The sequence below is a fragment of the Gymnodraco acuticeps genome, unplaced genomic scaffold, assembly GCF_902827175.1.
Source record: "Gymnodraco acuticeps unplaced genomic scaffold, fGymAcu1.1, whole genome shotgun sequence".
In the NCBI taxonomy this organism is placed as follows: domain Eukaryota; kingdom Metazoa; phylum Chordata; class Actinopteri; order Perciformes; family Bathydraconidae; genus Gymnodraco; species Gymnodraco acuticeps.
In genome coordinates this window covers 824,971-843,653 of record NW_022991435.1, presented here as the reverse complement: position 1 = coordinate 843,653, position 18,683 = coordinate 824,971, and the positions used below count along the sequence as shown (strand labels likewise).

General features: G+C 41.9%; 2 protein-coding genes across 12 annotated transcripts in view; one reads left to right on the top strand and one right to left on the bottom strand.

Moving 5' to 3' along the window:
- Window positions 1-1,687: 1,687 nt before the first annotated feature.
- LOC117532663 (microtubule organization protein AKNA-like) lies at window positions 1,688-11,191 on the bottom strand. Of its 9 annotated transcripts, none has more exons than XM_034196058.1 (21): window positions 10,622-11,191; window positions 9,318-9,531; window positions 7,785-8,989; window positions 7,584-7,658; window positions 7,371-7,482; window positions 6,531-6,679; window positions 6,392-6,451; window positions 6,175-6,308; window positions 5,884-6,076; window positions 5,323-5,492; window positions 4,878-5,054; window positions 4,520-4,709; window positions 4,342-4,436; window positions 4,072-4,262; window positions 3,865-3,979; window positions 3,567-3,740; window positions 3,015-3,295; window positions 2,844-2,909; window positions 2,458-2,566; window positions 2,181-2,340; window positions 1,688-2,021 (listed from the first exon to the last, which is right to left on the bottom strand). In XM_034196058.1, exons 2-21 carry the CDS (start codon window positions 9,514-9,516, stop codon window positions 1,827-1,829), a joined length of 4,050 nt encoding a protein of 1,349 aa, XP_034051949.1. In that variant the 5' UTR covers window positions 9,517-9,531; window positions 10,622-11,191; the 3' UTR covers window positions 1,688-1,826. The 9 variants fall into 9 exon arrangements, 8 of the variants coding, with proteins under 8 accessions (XP_034051949.1, XP_034051951.1, XP_034051954.1 ...); XM_034196060.1 differs by having other exon boundaries at window positions 5,323-5,465; XM_034196063.1 differs by lacking the exon at window positions 10,622-11,191 and having other exon boundaries at window positions 3,015-3,158; window positions 3,234-3,331; window positions 9,318-9,516.
- The window catches only part of gpsm2 (G protein signaling modulator 2), a 24,132-nt gene continuing 16,616 nt past the window's right edge, over window positions 11,168-18,683 (top strand). For 2 of the 3 annotated variants that reach the window (XM_034196071.1, XM_034196070.1), the window contains exons 1-8: window positions 11,168-11,364; window positions 12,273-12,311; window positions 14,200-14,531; window positions 17,232-17,453; window positions 17,528-17,663; window positions 18,014-18,153; window positions 18,248-18,371; window positions 18,526-18,641. In XM_034196071.1, coding sequence (XP_034051962.1) covers window positions 14,467-14,531; window positions 17,232-17,453; window positions 17,528-17,663; window positions 18,014-18,153; window positions 18,248-18,371; window positions 18,526-18,641 — 803 coding nt within the window. In that variant the 5' untranslated portion in view covers window positions 11,168-11,364; window positions 12,273-12,311; window positions 14,200-14,466. The remainder of the gene's footprint in view (window positions 11,365-12,272; window positions 12,312-14,199; window positions 14,532-17,231; window positions 17,454-17,527; window positions 17,664-18,013; window positions 18,154-18,247; window positions 18,372-18,525; window positions 18,642-18,683) is intronic. The other variant, XM_034196072.1, reaches the window with a different exon arrangement.

Sequence of the window (18,683 nt, the reverse complement as noted above, 5' to 3'; positions counted from 1 at the left end):
TGGAGCTCCTCACACACACACACACTTTCTCACAGCGGCGAAACTGTGACGCGCTGGGGGGGGGGGGGGGGGGGGCTAGTGGAGCCTCGCAGCGGCAAAACTGTGGCGCGCTTACACTGTAGGTGCGCCGCGTTTGGGGGTGCTAGTGGAGCCTCGCATATGGGGGTGCTGCAGCCCCCTTACCACCCCCCTTCCCGCGTCAATTCGCGATGTCTCGCAGACCCCACGCAGCAAGCAGGAAATGAACCCAGCTCACACTGTCCGCTCCTCGCAGCAGCGAGCCGCGCAACGTCCCTCCAACACGGCACACAGACCCCACGCAGCATTCTCATCTGTTTGTCATTACTGGTGTCATTTTCTGGTTGCTAACGCCATTGTAACACTACACATAATCACTGATGTGCAGAGTGGGCGAGCTGACCAATGTGAGCACAGTGGGCTCACAGGGAGGGGGGGGGGGGGGCAGGAGCTCCAATAAGCCGTTTAGGACAGAGAGTGAATACACATACTATACAGAGATGTTGTATGAGAAACCAATGTGAGTTTGGAAAATTGCACAATATAAACCTATTTTAGTAGACCTCAACAATGGAATTATGATCAGTAGAAATGGCCATGGCATGGGACCTTTAACATAAAATGTCTTGTCCACACCTCAAAGATATTCAGTTAACCATCATAGAGTAAAGAAACGATAATCTCTTCATATTTAAAAAGCTTTTTTTTCCAAAAATAAAACTCAAACTGACTAATCAACCATCAAAATAGGCGATTCATTTAATCAACGTAAAAAAATAAAAATCTTTACAGCTTTTGTGTACATTAAAAATGGGTTATTATTACACATTCAACATGAGATAAACCACACTAAAATCCTTGATCCAGACAGTGGCCTGGTGCTGTCTCACACTTCCTGCTGTGTATTTGTGTCAGACTGCCCTGGTCACGCTTCCCTCACTGTGACTACTCTGCCCTGCTGGTGGCCTTCAGGTTAGTGAACACTGAGAATATCACCTGAACTTTAAACAATCAGACAGAGCAGGTCAGGAATGTTGTTTGGACACGTCTTTTTCCCTGATACCCCCCTCAGAACAACAGGGAAACTAGACACCCGCAAACAAAAACTGAAGTCAGCCCGGCACCAGCAGGCTGTGAGACGACAAAGCCCTCCGACAGAAACTCAGTAAGCAGACACTGTGTCAGCAGCACCCACAGGCCAGCGCATTAAGGTGTCACATCAGCATAGCAGCTATAAGGACACTCATCTGAAATAACGACAGAGAGGGATTTTCCTGAAATGTAAGATAAAAAATCTGACCTGGTTTTAATTTGATTGAAATGGATGTCCTAATCCTTTGGCAGCTTGACTGGACTGGATATCTAAGAGTTCAGAAGCAGGTGAAATAGAACTGAAAAAAAGACGGATTATAAAAAAACAGGGTTTATGTTTATTGCTTCTTCTGCTGGGCCCTTACTAGAGGTCACATTTGCATCATATCAGTCGTCTTGTGTTGGACATTGTTTTTTCTCCGGTGTGAAAATAAATGAGATGCTGGATGCTTTTCCTTAAAAATAATTAAGTGGCATTAAGGCATGTAATAACAATGTAAACATGTTTAACATAAAATGCAATTCATAAATAAAAGTGCACTCTACAAAGGTTTACATTTTTATTTTTGCAGTTTGATTTCAGACTTCCAAATAAATTATAAATAAACAAACATACAATCATGTAAAAAAAACAATAACTTAACACAAACACATCTTTAAATAACTTATTATCCAACAATGAATTGTCCACAAAGACACACAGTACAGATTGATGATTACAGAGTAAACTGATATGAACTCTTCTTGTTGTGGCGATGCTTCCTGCCCCCTCGTGGCTGCTTGTGCAGTTTACTGTGGAGATGAGCCTCTGCCAGGTCAGCTGAAAGCCTCTTGGCCAGGCGGTCGGTAGTCCTCTTCATGCTGCGGGCCACCTCTATAGCCTGGTCCAGAGTCCTGCTCATTTCTTCCTCCTAAAAACAAGTTTCCATGAGCTGAGCATGGACTAAAACTCACAACAATGACATTGTTTGCTTTTCTTGTCGAGGAACACAGCAGATGTTCCTGTATACTGACAGGATGTGTGACAGAATAGTCAGCAGCCATGCATGTGTAGAGGTGGGATGTCTCACCTTGCTCCCTCTGCGTCTGCCTGTCCTGCTGATAGTCTTTGAGGACACTGCTGCTGGGGACGGTGTCCTCTGGAAGTACACATCACTGGGCAGGAGGGCGGTGTCTGACTGGGTGGAGCGCTTTCTGTGGACGTGCAGCGGAGGCTCCCTCACTTTATAGCTGAGTTTGAGGACAGAATGCAAGAGAGAATGATATCATTGAATATGTTTATGTGGGAAACCTCTGATAAATATATGTCTGCTTGCAGTTAGAGTTGTGTTTGTGTCACTTGCTCACCTTGCAGGCAGGCTGCTGCAGGAGCCGTAGCTGACCTGGAGAAGAGGCTTCTGAAGAGAGGAGAAAAGAGACGTCCTCCCCTTGGAGTAAAAACTCTCCATGATGGCAGCTAACAGCAGAGACATGAAAAGCACTACGGTATGTATTCCCAGCAAACTCAATACTGCATAATGTATGATTTTTTTATTTGAAGTTGGGGATTGTGTTTTATCTCTGCCCTGTTGGACACTGTTGTTATTGTGCTTTTTAGTATATGCCAATTAGTTTATTTTGGAAAAATACAATTTAAATCTGTCATATTTAAGACAACACATACTGTTTCAGTTAATAATCACAATGACAACAAACTGTTGACGTTATAATCATAAGGTCATAAAATAACTTACTTTGTGTTCTCTGCTTGCCTCCTTTTAAAGGGGAGCTGGTCAGACGAGAGTCCTTTCCCTCTGACCCTGACGGACACAATATTAGATTCATTATCCTTTCTATGTACATCAAATGAAATTCAGAAGCAAATTAATGATGTCCTGAACTGTCAAAAAACGTGTGGCCCTGACCTCTGTTGGATTGCAGCGCCTCATGTAGCTTATATTGACTCTCAGGTGCAGATCGCACACTGCTGCTGCCTCTCCTGCCCTCTACAGGTGAGCTCTGCAGCTGTAACATCATCTCAGAGCCAGATGTGTCACCACTGTCTGTACCTGAAGAGCAAATGATTACAGACATGGAGTGTTTTGCTCCAATTTGCTTATTAGTGTGAACTGGTAGAAGAGTACCTTTGCTCTTGCTTGGTTCCATGTCTGAAGAGATCCAGTCCTCTATCCTCGCCTCACTGGAACTGAGATGGCACACAGTTTGTGTGTTACTCTGTGGCCTTCACACAACAAAGGTAAGAATAAAAAGGATCACCATGTCTCATCAACTGTCTAAAAGGAATATTCTGGAATTGCATCTATTGTGCAGTATCTGTTTATCTCATGGAAGCTTTTTATTTGTGGTTATCTGATTGTTATCCAATAAATATTGAAGGTAAAATACAACTAAATGTTACATCAACACACCCTAACATTGCCCATTATCCTGTTCCAATCGTAGGACCCGCTCCTCACCTGTTGCATGCTGGTCTGTGGTGGGTCCGGGGTCTGGTTTTAGACTTGTGCCCCTGCCTGTATTTGGAGGTGAGATAGTCCATCTTCTGTGCCAGATGAGGCAGCTGGACCAAGCCCTCGTTCAGTTCTTTCTTCAGCCGGGATACCTCTGACTGCAAGGCCAGGATAGCCTCGCTAAGCACATGAAAACACACAGAGATGTGCAGACGTCCACTATGAAACAGGCAGTGTGAAGATTAAGATGTGATTTACTTTATTGTGTGTTTTAACTACTTTTTGTCTCTTTTAACATACTGACCTGTTGCAGGAGCACGAGTCCAGTGGGCTGCCTCTCTCCTCCGTATCCATGGTGATGCTCAGTGCTGGTTCAGATACTTGGTGATGGAGCTGGGCAGAGAGGCTGCTTTCAAACTCTGTTCAGTCAGTGGTGGAAAAGAGTTAATCACGTCTTTATTGACCAGATCAAATAAAAGCAGATCTTCTACCTTCAGGCAGATTTGCTCACCTTGCAGCCTGACTGAAGGCTCCTTGGTGGTGCTCTCCACCCAGTGCTCCACTGCTGCACCACAGGGCTGTGTCTGGACAGAGGGGTGGGGGCTGGCCCACCGCTGGGGGACAGGGTGAATGGCTGTCTGCACGTTGGAGCAGGAGCCCTCACTGGCTGAGCTACTTAAACCATCATTCTGGGACTGCACACTGTAGATGGGAGGATCAAACTGTTATTGGTATGTACTTAATGACTGTGGATCATTTTAATAAATACTTGGATGTGTACCCTTCTGTGAGCAGATTCTGCTGAAATGGTCCGGAGGTGGATTGATTTAAGTATGAGCTCCCAAATCCACTGTCTGTCTCTGGACTCACAATCCTCTGCATCCCAGAAAAAACCACACATCAGTCAAAACAAAGAAGCATCCTCCACGTCACTTTAACTTAAACATCCTGTGACTGACCTGTGATACAGAAGAGGTGTTGAGGGGCGGCTCTGAGGGACTGAGGCTATCTGAGGGTCTGGGTGCATCGAAGGAAGAGGAGATCTCCACAGCCAGACTAGCACTCTCGCCCAGATCACATTCACCTGCCTGGTTCAGGACACTATCCGGGGTGCTACTACTGCAACAACAAGTGAGATATGTAGTGAGTCTGTGGAGCAGGGAGAGGGGAGTTTGAGAGTTTTGTTGTTTAAAAGTTTAAATACATGTGAAGTTAGCTCACTTACACATTGAAGCAATTACAAGACGGATTACTTGTATTAGCCATGCAAGGGGTAACAGTTAGCTCTTCTACTTCTATATTGTCAGGTACACTTACCTGTGGGGTGTCCAATGCCTCAGTCTTGAAGATGAGCTACTTTCACTCAAGTATGCTAAGATGTTACTGTGATCCAACGCCTCTGACAAGACAGAGCCTCTCTCTTCTTCAGCTGTCTGTCCTTCCAGTCCCTCCAGAGAGCCCAGTGAGCTCCTGATGCAGGACAGAGAGGAGAACCTGCACACAGAGACATAAACACTGTGTGGAACCTAACACCAACACTGCACCTGAAACACTATCTGCCCACAGGAAGGCTGAGAACTTGCCTGTTATTATTGAGCACAAACACAGATGCAAGAACCTCTCAAAACATCAATAGCAAGGAACAATTCTAACGGTGAAACATGCACAGTGGGATATTTTATATAGCATCCTAAACGAGGGTTTTTCTGCACACTACATTATTCATATATTTTTCGATTGTTTCAAAAATGTTAACAAGTACCTTGAATGGGAGTGGCTGTTAATTTTCAGTAAAATGTCCGTTGTTATGAGTTCACTGCTTTGTTGTAACACATCATCTTCATGGACTTCACTGGCCTCCTCCACTTCCTCCTCTTTTTCTTCCTCTTCCTCCGTCTTATACACCTCAGTAGAAAAATGTGCACTTGGCCTCTAAAACATGACACAGTCACACAATTTGCAGTTAGAATAATTTAGAAAAGTGTCAATGATTCTTCTTTTTTTTTACATATTTTACACATCTATTATAGACCTGTATATATTGTTAAATGCCACTATTTCCAATTCCTTTTAACATTCATGTTTTTGTTTTTAAATAGTCAAAACTTATCCAACCTTTGCATTTCAAATCTATCATTTCACATATCAATAATACAAATAAATGTGTCTGTTTATCTGTCAGAGCAGGTGGAACATCACCAAGCTTGGTGGCGTGACATTTCAAACAAAGCCAAAAATGATTCGTCTAATAATTATTGAAATATTTGGACTGAGTGGTGGACTGAGATTCCAAGGTCAGTGAGTGTGTCTGTGAGTTGGTTACCTCATGCAGGGATGGTGGAGGTGAGGGTGTGGGCATGCAGAGAGGAGTGGGCTTCACATGCAGCATCTCCTTCATGTGTGTGGGAGTGGAGGACGAGTGGGGTGGAGATATCTGCTCACACACGTTTTTATCTATCACCTCCTTTATGTCCTCAAGGTGCATCCCTATCCTGAAAATGTCTCCCTCCACCAACCTGCACATGTTTTAACACACACATACACATTTCGTGAATGGATGCAAACACATGATACTGACACTATCACAGTGGTGCGATGGTTGTGTGGTTTTAACCTGTTTGGGTCAAATGTGCCGGCGTTCCTACACAGGCCCATGTAGTTTTGCATCTCCAGAGCTCGGTGCTCTTCCTTCCTACTGATGTATTTTCTCTCCAGTTGGTCCTGAGCCTCCATCATGCTCCTCAACATCTGACAATGGACACGATTTATATTTTATTCATCACCATATTCTGTACTTCACATATAGAAATCTGTAAAGGAACAATACTAACCATTTGCTGTTCTGCCGTGCTCATTGACATTTTGCTCACACTCAATTTGAATTCTTCCACCTAAATAGAAGAATGTTGATAAATGGTTGAGTGCATTTTATGGCAACTTAGTAATATCCTGACTCATCTTCAAACTTACATTCTGCATGAACTGGCTGATGATGTCTGTCAGCTCTGCAGTCATTATTTCCCCGTCACTGGGACCCTCCTCAGGCTGGCTGGAGGAAGCGGCGGTCACCACTGTGGTGTTGCTCTGGGGGGTTGTTTCTCCTTTCTCACCAAAATGTTCTTAATTCAAAGCAAGGCTAGATTGAAACACACTGAATAATAATAATAATACATTTGATTTATATAGTGCCTTTCATGAAACCCAAGGACGCTTGGCAAAACAAACAGCATATTAATATATACTGTACATTTTGCACTCACAGGTTATTGTTTAAGCCTTGCTGTCAATGTCAACTTGTTATGTTGTCAGATGTTTTTTATTTTTAGGAAGAGCAACAAAAGCATTGGGTCGAAAACAATGTTCCCCTCTGGGACAATACATATAACCCTACACCTTCCTTTATAACATCTAATCTTTAGATTACAGATCACTTTTTTTATAAATGTTTTATTCTGTATTTACCTCATCAGTGTAAATGATGGAGAACATAAGCTAATATTTAATCAGTGTGCTCGAATTTGTTAATTTTGGTAAACTATAAACTATAAAAAATAAATACAAATTAAACATGAATCATACAGCTACGAGTTGTGATTTAAAAATGTCCCATAGATATATTTCAGTTAGGTGTTAAATTGTTTAGTTAACCATTGTTTTCCACTTTATTGAAGTGCTCCATCAGCAAAGTAAAGAGGTCTGTGCAACTAGAAAAGTGTCATCTGACCTCATTTATCACTATGGAAACCAGCTGCACGCTTCACTGCATAATGCTGTCCTGTCATAATATCAGATGTCGACACTGAGACGTACCTGACGTGGGAAGGCGAGGAGGCGAAGATCCAACATGGCTTCCCTCAACTAAGTTTCCCTGATGATCATCTTCACACTCTAAATAAAGCATCACCTCTGAGGAGGGCTGAACCTGTTAAAGAGATCCATAACCGTAAGGTTACTGAAACTGTAAATGATTTCTTGCACATACATGATATGGGTCAGTCAAAAATGCACCAACTTTTTTCTTACATTGGTTCCTATTCTCATTTGATCTATAAGGTTCTCTGCTTCAGCATACTTGGTAAGTAGTTTGTCATATTCAGCCTAAAGACATATGGAAATATTCAAATGTTAATCCCAAGGAATGTGAACAGAATTATTTGTGTGCACATTTTTGAGAGAATACAAGCAAACTTCACCAAAGGCAGACTACATCCTGAATGTTTCTACCTGCAGGTGATGCACCAGTGCTGGAGCAGTCGGTTTGTCCTCGTCTTTGAAGACATAGGGCTTCTCAGATGGCTGGATTGAATCTTCCATGACTCTGTTGATCAAATCTAACATCCCTGGAGAGGATTGGGCTCTGTGCATGGTGCTGGGACTCTGAGGAACAGGTTTGACAGGTCCACTCGGAGCTTTGGGGATGTTTACCTTTGAGGCTACCTTGGAGAAGTCAGGGAGTGGGTAATGGACCTTGCCTTGGCCATACTTGATGTCGCTGAAGGACCTGGTGCGCACAAGTGGGCCTCTCTGAACCAGATGATCCTCTTCATCCTTTTCCTGATTCTCTAGATCTACATCACTTGTATCCCCACTGCCCTGTTCTGAGTTTATACTTGGAGAGCAAGATATTATACTGTCAGAAGCAGCAGAGGGGACATTATCAATTTCACTTTCTGCTTTTTCTTCTAAACTTGAATTTTTTGATGCAGTCTTCTCATTCCTCATGTCCGAACAGAAGCTCTGGTTGGTCTTGGAACTACAATTAGGGCTCTCTGAGTGGTTACTCTTAATTACTGTGCTGTTATGTGTTGGACGCCAGCTAAACAAAGTGTCTTCCACGCTCTCCAGCAGAGACACCTCTGGCAGGGTCTCCGCCTCGATCAGCCTACCTGACCGCAATAACTCCTCCTGGGAGAAATGTTGCAGCAACAGCTGGCTCATATCTGAAGGACAAGGACATGGGGGGGCAACCTTAAATGACTTGGAGGCATCCAAACGGTTTTCCCGTTCAGTATTGGCATCCACTTGCGACAAAGTTTCTTGTTTCTCAGAGTTATGACCAAGAGAAGCCAAGCCTTCGATGATTTCCTCTCTATCTCCTCTATTACATTCAAGCACACCAGGAACATCAGGACTTGAATGAAATGTATCTCTTCTGTCAGAGCTCATATCAACCTCAGAGGTAGCCGTTTGGTTGAAATAGAGGCTTCCGAGGGCACCATCATAAGGTAAGTCATCCTGATCCTCGTCACTGGTATCTTGTCCTGGTTCTTCACGCTTTAATGGCTGCTCATCTTGCACGGTGTTCGGTCTTTGGGCAGACACATGCAATATGCTGCTCTTGGTCTTGCTCTCTACAACCCTCTTACTCTGACTGCTGACAGAACTGGACTCTGAGGAGGTTACGTCCAAGGGTGACAGCTCTGTGCTCCCTGTAAGTTAAAGAACAACAACTACATAAATACCAAAATAGAGGGTTGCATGGATTCCTTTAAGCCATTGCATTCACTTTGTGGACATATAACATTTCACGTTTTAAAGAAAGCTCTAAATGTGAATCATTAGTCATTACAATATATATATATTAGGAACCTGTTCTGAATCTGAGAGAACGACTATTTTATTAATGCAAACTTTGCTAAAAGTTTATAGAGTTTTTCAGAAAGTATATTGATGTATAGTTCAGGATAAATGAAAACAGACAGTTTAACATCCAACCAAAAAACTAAAATAATAAATAGAGGTGACTCCAGGACTCACCGCTGAGATGGATGCTGGACTCTGAGGCTGCAGACTCTGCCTCGGACAGATGTAAGACTAAAGAACTCTCCAAATCACTGAGGTGGAGACTTTCATCCTCACTGAGGTCAACAAAGATGCTCTGCTGAATGCACCTCTCCCAGAGAACAGTGGGCAGGTCCTCTCCCTGAACATCCTCATCTGATTCCTCTCCCTCCATGGACACTGTTTTCACCTGTGTCAAGGCAGGGGGTAAGGAAGGAGGATGGAGCACCTGTTTTCATCACTTAGCAACGCAACTTGTTAAGTGACAACATTGGATCAAAATGTGCTAATCCGTCAATTATTTAACACACTTTGCATTGTGTGGTCAAATGTTTGCGTGACTTGTACAGTACAGTGTTTGTGTGAATGATGTTTATGGTTGAAAGTGTGTGTGAAACAGCAGTATAAGAAATGTTAGTCAACTACTTAAAATAAATTCCAAAATACAAAAATACTCCATTACTAGAAAAAGTCCTAGATTTTAAATAATAGTTTATAAAAAGTGTTATCAGCATTTACATTTACCAAAAGTAAAAGTACCTCTTGTGCATTTTGCTGCAGTTACCGGTATTTATTTTGTATCCATATTCTAAAATAATAATACATATCAATATTTATTGTAATATTTGTATGTACAGTATAGTAACTATATGTCAGATAAATGTAATAAAATAAAATGCACATTATTTCACATTTGTATTTATTTATTTTGTAATAGTATATACTGTACATTAAGTAGCAGAAGACCTATTCAAGTGCAGTATGAGTAATCCAAACTTTACTGTAAGTACCCTACTGTATAGCTTCTTGAGTGAATGTAATGAGTTGTTATGAGTGATGAAAGAAGTGCAAATCTGTTAACCACAGATACAACTCATAGATTCAAAATCTTACAAGTAAGTTAGTTCACGCTCTTTTTATTCTAACTATTAAGAATAATAATTTGTTTAGTACAGTTTTTGTAATTCATTTTAGTTTGCAAAGTAACTACAGTAGTGGAGTGAAGATTACCTCCACCCTTGAAGTAGGATATAAGTTTCAATGAGCAAAAAATAAAAAAGCTCAATTAAATTGCATTACAGGCTACTTTAAAATACTAACGCTGCAGTAGCTTACTTGAGTGCATTTACTCAGTAATTGTTCCACCATGTTGAGTGCGGCATTACAACAAATAGGCTACACACTAACACTGAACAGTCAAAAAGCAAGTACACATTTCAGTTCCCGTTCTGCTATTTGCTAACTTTACAGTCTAACATTACGTTGATGTGGTAACTTACTCCGCCTTTAAACTGGTTCTCAGCAGTGCATTAGTTGATCCGGTCCACAGCCGCTGCTCCTTCCCCTGACATCATCCTACAACGAGCTGCAGTGTTTCTGAGTCTTTCTTTCTTGACATATGCTTTCTCGAAAGGTTTAGTGTCTGTGGCATCATTAATAATGAAGTATGCACGGCAGCGCTGAGCGTCTGGAGCCCGGCTGGCAGCGTACAGGCGTACGTACTAGGTTGCTAGGAGACGATAGTGAAACCACCAAAAAGACTAACTGATGTTAGTTAGCGTTAGCAAGTCAATACAACCATGTATTTAGACACTTATTGAGAGTCTTTTAGTGTGTCTGTGCTTACACTGAGCAAAAGTGTGTCTAAAAGTCATACATGATCAAGTTTGCTTGTCTGGTACTGACAGCCAAATCATGAAAATAAAACGTCATCTCTTTTCTATTCAAATCTATTGGTCCAATGACAGTTGTTCAGGGCGTGGCTATCTTTGAATGTCACCCACTGATTGGCTACTCGGCGAAAACAGTACAGCCACAAGGTTTTTCTTCTTTCTCGCCCGAAGTTAAATCGAAGTTTTACAAAAGTTAAAGGACAATGTAGTGTAAGGCTAACTATAGTACAGTTTGACACTAAATAACAGACGTCTGCGTTTAAAAAAAATCGACCTTATGTTTTTATTCTTGTGAGAAAGTAAAGAAAAGAAGAGGATAATTCACCATTGTTCGAACTGGATCGTCTAACGTAAGTTGAGCAGCTAACATGCTAGCTTGCTAATCTCTAGCTGGATGTGATAGTGTAACTAAAGAGGGGTGAATTCACTGCCCAATGTTGAGTCTTTGAGTCGGTGTTAAATTTAAGACAAAAATATAGTGCATCAAGATCGTGTTTTATCACAATCCTCCCTTCAAATCCTTTTATTGACGAGTAACGCTAAAAAAAAAGTCTGTAGAAGCTCATACTGACAGTTATTTGTCCTGTAAAAATAATCATAACGGAATTCGGATAAGCAATAATGTTACTCTTTATTCGCTGCCAGATTATATCTATAAGAATCATAAACATATGTTGTATTTTAAACCTGACTTAATGTATATAGCTAAATAGTATACATACTTACTGCTAAACTGCATTTGTGTTGCATAGTGACATATGTCATGTCACATTAACCTATTACATCTTATGCCAGTTTAGTAATGCACACTTTTTACAAAAATACACACTTCACCCAGTATTAGTATTTGGCATATACAATCAGTTGCCAGTTTATAATGTAAACTTAATTAAAACGAATGCAACAGCCCTGCGAGGAATATATATACATTTTTTGGTTGAAAAACAAAGGTGTTGATTTAGAAATGGATGGTTATTTTGGAGGCTGTAGTTTGAGAGTCTGTTGAAATATTTTTGCCTTATTGTGAGTTGGGTTTCTAATATTTAGCCTTCCCTCATTGAGTTATTATGTATACCATGTTCATGTATCCCATAAACTGGAAACTGAGGGTGTAAATCTCCACTTATTTAGTGTGATTTCAATGTATCATAGTGTCCATAATCGGCATAATAATGTAGGCAAAATACTCTCAATATACTTTGTTCTGCAACACCACTAGGTGTACAGTTATTCATGGTCACAACACTTTTCCTTGCAGGCTTCCCAGATTTCCTGTTCCTGTGTGGAAGACTTACCGGTCAGTATCCCAGTACTTATGTTGCTGTTTCATTGTTTTGGTGCTGGCTCATGGTGTAATGCTGAAAGGTGTTTCCATATTTAGATTGGGCTGTATGCGTCAGCAGTCATTTTGGTGCATCTATGGCCTGTAAGCACAATACAAATAGGTCCCATCTGCTGTGTGTATTTAAGATGAAATCATGTCCTCTTTGGGACTCAAGAGTCAGTGATGATTACCTGCGTGAAGCTGTCATTACAAAACAACCTCTTGTGTCCTTTTATGTTCCTTTTAGTCATGGACCTTTTTCTTCCTGTTACACGCTTGGTCATGCTTACTTTAACTGTAGTTTGGCAGGTCTCTTTAAAACACACCCAGTTGGCATACAATAGCGGAAAAGGCTGCATGAACACTGGCACACATCAATAGGTGATTATAATAATGTCTAGGAACATGTAGTGCACACACTAACAAAGCATAGTTTGTATTATAACTTTTCACATTCACACACCAGCAGGAAGAACAGGCTGGGCAAGAGATGATCATTTTGTGTAGCTTTTTAATGTCAGACAATTCCATATATATGTGCTATGAATTGCCAGAGGCTGTTTTGTTTAGTTAATGCATTGGTAAGATACAAGCCTCCTCTTGCAATAGCACTCAGCAGCCACAACACTACTCTTATATTCACAGTTGTTTGTTCTCCACAAACAAGGCTTATCTATGTATATTCCCCTCAGTTCTAGCTTTAGTGTTGAATTACCACCACCACTCACATTGTGGAGCCTTTTCATGAAGAGGAATTTACCAGAACAACAAGAGATGCTGACATCAACAAGGCATGATTAAGTTCTGCAATTTGTCAAAACAGTTCTTGTTTCTGTTTTGTTTGCCATCTGTTTTTAAGAGGTTTCTCTTCTTGCAGTATGAGCTCAGTGCTGATTTTAAGCATGTTTCAGATCAAAGGTCCGAATCAAAAGTACTTTATTAACACCGGCCTCCTTTTACAGTCAGTAGGACTAGGCCTGGATTAGTCACAGTACATTACGTTTTTTACTTTGAAGTAATATTACAATAAGGCAATTCAGTAATGTATTAAGTTACCTATGTGGTGCGGGACACGTTGAGTTGCTAGAAAAAGAGCACAGTAGTGACTGGTCACATATCGTATGACTAAATAAAGAACCTTGAACCTTCATATACAGAGCCAAAACTATCAAATGCAATGCCATGTGCCGGTGCCATGTGTTTTAACAGTCTCTGGAAGGTTTTCAAATAAACACACTGCTATTTTTGTCATGTCTTTGTTGTGTTTTAACTGTTATTAGCATCAAGAATTAACCCAGTTTGCTCAAAACTGGTCTGCCCCATTTTCCCTTTTGTGTGTGGGGGGATGATGAGTGTGTCTAATATGACCTCATGGAGAAATTAGGTAATGATTAGCTCTGGTCTTTGCTTGGGTCTATCTTATCCATGTAGCTTGCTTATCACTGTCTTTTCCTCTGGTGGAAGTTGCATAAGCACAGTAGGATCTTCTGTTTTCTCATTTTTCCGAGCTTCAATTTGAATTGAATCACAATTTTCTTGATGAATCAAGCAGGTTGCTTTTCTTTTCTCCCTCTTGATTGCATTTACACACTCAGATCATATGTTTCTGCCAACTCTGCCTGCATCGATTACATTCTGTGGAGTTCATTGCTTTCTCAGCAACTTTAGAACACACACATCTCCAAGCCTGGGTGAATTGAGTCACAGCTTGCCGGGTGTTGACCCCCATCCTTTCATTCCCGCCGTGCTCCCCCACTTTCTGCCTGCCTTGCTTGTGCACGCTGCTGTTTGGTTGGCGTTGCCATGGCACCGTATAGCCAGAAAGAGGCTTCACATACAGCATCTTGTGTTCTCTTCACAGAGGGCCGCTGAGGTGCAGTGACGCAAAAACACACAGTAGATGAACGCAGCCGAATGGACTGGCGCTCAGGACTCTGACACTCAGAGGGGTCTCCTCCCCCTGTCCACACTCAGCAGAGGGACGCTCAGACCTGACCGTATTCCGTGACTTTTTGTCTGGTTTGCCTAATCCTATTCAACCAAAGACTTTTTATTTTATTTTGGTGGCTCTTGGTTTTAAACAAAACCCGTGACAAAACTGGGATTTTCCCTCATATTATGCACATCAATGGATACCAGTGGCTCAGTGGTTAACATGGGATCTGAGGAGCAGTCCTTTCATGTCCGCTACAGGTAGGAGTCTCTCGCCTCTCAACTAAAGTATGGTTGTAGATTTAGAGTAGATTTCCTGTCTCTTTTTTCTTTACATTTTGCTTTCCCTTGTTCGTTTTAGAAGGGACTGTGAGTTAAATGATTAGATGTAATTAGAGAAGAAAAATATCTTTATAATTGTCATTATTTTAACCCGTGTTACATAAGATGTGTCAGGTTACAGATACGGTAGTTATTTATGTTTGACCTTGTTTAGGAAGAGATGGGTGCGTATTATGAAAAAAAGATTTGCAGCCCAAATGATAGAGTTGGAAGGTACTGTAATGTCACAGAGCTTTCCGTGGGATTGTTGACTAAGGGCAGGCCAGTTTCCCCAAACAGGCGTAAGCCAGCTGTCCCTATATACACAGGTAAAGAGCTCTGCAGCAGGTGTGTCCTGCTCCCGCATGCTTCAATATTTAATAGGCCTTGAAAAATTCATCATTGCTTGCTTTGTTTTTCACCACAGGTGTGTCAAATTTATTTGGATAGAGTAGGCATCTGCTTGGTGGGAGGATATGTTTTCCCAATGGAAACTACTCTGGATTGTTATGGATAATTACTTGATTCCATTAAACTTCCCTACAGAGTCTGCCTGCACCTGACACGTCTAATAAATCTACTTAACACTCACCAGTAGGGATGGGTATCGTTTGAAATTTATCGATTCCGATTTCGATTCCGGTTCTGCTTATCGATTCCGGTTCTTATCGATTCCCCGTTTCGATTCCAAAATTGTAAAATAAAGAGGTCAAACGTTTAGATAACAAAAATATATTTATTCTTAAAAGCTTTAACTGAAATTGTTACTAAAAAATATACATGCAATACAAATGTATTGCACAATAGCTGTGCTTTATTTAACTGAGCTATGCCTGTGGCAAGCTATTAACAGGCATTACACTTTGCCTTTTCTTTTTCTTTTTTAGTGTAGTGGAGCCTCACTTCAGAGTGTTTACCGCGACCTATCTTTGGTGTTATGAAGTGACTGAGCTCGTGAAATGTCTACGGGAGGGCGGGGGAGCATCGCTGCGGGGCAACTGTGGACCTCTGTCGCCTGTCAGCGCAATTTATATGATGCCGTTTTAAAAAATGAAGGGCGGTGCCGGCCGTCAGCGTACCGAGCCGGCCGTCAACGGCCCGCTGACGACCGGCCGTTCTGTGATTCTCCAGGTCCGCCCTGTATTCCACCGGGTCACCGCAGCACCGCGGTGCAGACGGACCCGCTGGAATACAGGGTCTACCGCGTTTAGGAACCGTTAAGCAGAACCGAAATTGTGTATTTTGTATGGGTACCCGGTACCCGGCATTTTCTTATCGGTTCTCATCTGGAACCGAGTTTCGGTTCCCAACCCTACTCACCAGCGACATAATCTGCCGGGTACGCACTACAGCCGTTATCTCAGGTGACCCGCTCAGCAGAAAGCGCTTTACAGACAAGCAGATTAGCTGAGAAAATGCTGATGGAGCAGTTTCCATGCTGCCATGCATTGAAGGTAAATACTCTGACGGCATCACACGCGTTTCCTTGAAAGTTTTCCAATGCGTGAGTGATGCTAAAATAGCTCTATGATGTCAGATGACTTTTTTAAAGCATCAAGCTGAATCTTGACGACCTCTTTGAGTACAGAGAACAAGTTGTTTTGCTCTCTTTATGCTTCACACAAAAAGAAGGAGCTGCAATCTTAAAGTTTTTCTTTTGGAGACTTCAGTAGATGCCTATCACAAGCTGCATGCGCTGTTGTTGTTGTTGTCGTAGGACCCGAAAAGCCAGCAGGTAGGCTAGTATTTTCGTGTTTGAAACTTATGTTGTTAACTTGACTTTTCATAACGCCATGTTTGGCTTTGTTCACCAATTATAGCCTGAATGATGAAACAAGCTACTTTGTTTGGTGTTTTATTTTTTATTTTAATAGCACACCATAGATATTGCTTCACATGACAAGGTTAGGTTGGTTTTTCTGGGTCGGTTTTGGGAAGTTTTCAGACAAAACCTTGGGTGGGTACTCAAGGAAACGTGAGATAAACAATCTCAAAAAAGTGAGAACTTGACTTTGGAGCCTATCACTTCCCAACAACACAGTTTCCTGAAAAACTAAAGTCAGCAGACTAAAATGTTTTGCTTTGTTCTCATATGCCTCCTGATCTAAAAATAGACAAGTCCCAAACAATTGTCATGAGTCTCTTTCATCTGTGCCTAACCTCATTTGTTACTCAATAAGCCTAGCTGTTTAAGTGGTCTCCTCTGTCCAACCTTTCTTGGCAACACTGACAATCCATCCCCTCTACAGCCACAACCCATAATTATCTTTATGGGAATACACATATAATAAGTGCAAATAATGAATCACAATCCTACCTGCTCTTAGTTTCACTGGCTGACAAAGGAACCCGCTTCACTTTCTGAGGCCTGTCCAAAGAATGTGAGATCTACCAAACAGTAACAAACAGACTCCAGGCCGAGCCATTGTTCTCGGTAGTTGGAAGGAAGTAGATAAAAGCTTGTTTTTTTTCGCTCTGTTCCCTGCTGGCAAGTGGAGTTCATTCACTTTGCTGTAGAGTTCAGCCAGAGAAGATTTACTTTCCAACAAGCTCTTCATTATTGGGCCTTTATCATTGTCTTTGGATTCTTCAGTGCTGCTCAGATAGTAGCCAGACTGACTCTGCTCCTCTCTGATGTAGGATGGAGGTGTCCTGTCTGGAGCTAGCGTTGGAGGGTGAGCGGCTCTGTAAGGTGGGCGACTACAGGGCAGGGGTCTCCTTTTTCGAAGCGGCCATCCAGGTGGGCACAGAGGACCTGCAGGTACTCAGCGCCATCTACAGCCAGCTGGGCAATGCCTACTTCCACCTGCATGACCACACCAAGGCCCTGGAGTTCCACCGGCATGACCTCACCCTGACCAGGTTAGACCCTCACAAGAACCCCACAGCAGCTCATCACGATATGTTCTATCACTAACATGATTTGTGTTGAATAGGACCATTGGTGACCTGCTTGGAGAAGCCAAAGCCAGCGGAAACCTTGGTAACACATTGAAAGTGTTGGGGCGGTTTGACGAGGCTGTGGTTTGCTGTCAGAGGCACTTGGACATAGCCAGAGACATCAATGATAAGGTGGGTCAGCAGGATGTTTAAAGGTCACCTATAATGCAAAATGCACTTTTAAAAAAAAAAAAAAATACCCCTTTGTGTTAAGAGATTCGGAAAGTTTCAATAAAAAAAACTCTTTTTTTGTCCTGATTAATTTATAAAAACCTGTCTGAAAATGTGCCGTTTGCTATTTTGAGCCAAACACTTCAGAGACATGTTTTGTATATATCTGAGACCTATAATATGTTGTTATAATAGGGGACCTTTAAGCCAATAAGAGATGATCTATATGCAGTGAAATATTCTGTAGTGTATCGGGCGTTCAGACCACACTTACCTTCCACGCTGACATGTTTTCCCTTCATTTGTTTTAGGTGGGTCAGGCGCGAGCTCTGTATAACTTTGGGAATGTTTACCATGCCAAAGGCAAAAGTATCTGTTGGAGTGGAGCGGAGCCGGGAGACTTCCCAAAGGAGGTGATGGAGGCCCTGGGGAAGGCCGCCGAGTATTACGAGTAAGTGATTGTACAGTGTGGTGATGTTTGAATTCTACAATGTCTTTCTGCTTTTATCCATTCATATTTCATCCGACTGTTTGTGTATTTTCAGGGCAAACTTGGCTATAGTGAAGGAGCTTGGGGATCGCGCTGCTCAGGGTCGAACCTATGGTAACCTCGGCAACACGTACTACTTGTTGGGAAGCTTTCGCCAAGCGGTTGCTTCTCACGAACAGGTGGGGTATAACACTAAAACCACTTTGCTATCAAAGCATATTGGCACAGTCTTTACACTACATTGAAAAGCAAACCTACTCCTGCAATGAAAGTTATTCTAATAGATATACTAATTATATTTCCGTGGCTCTTCTATTCTCTTTCTCTTAACAGCGGTTGCGCATAGCTAAGGAGTTTGGCGACCGCTCTGCAGAGAGACGGGCGTACTGCAACCTGGGGAACGCCTACATCTTTTTGGGAGAATTTGAAGTGGCAGCTGAACATTACAAGTAAGCCACAGCCTACATATTCATATTATTTTATTTATTTAT

What these genes read in the sequence shown, in the direction of transcription:
- LOC117532663 (XM_034196059.1), bottom strand. Translation starts at nt 9,516, where the DNA reads ATGGAGGGAGAGGAATCAGATGAGGATGTTCAGGGAGAGGACCTGCCC. An exon ending in GCACGGCAGAACAGCAAATG is followed by an intron (nt 6,309 to 6,391) that starts GTTAGTATTGTT and finishes GTCCATTGTCAG; the next exon opens with ATGTTGAGGAGCATGATGGA. An exon ending in GGCACATTTGACCCAAACAG is followed by an intron (nt 6,077 to 6,174) that starts GTTAAAACCACA and finishes AAACATGTGCAG; the next exon opens with GTTGGTGGAGGGAGACATTT.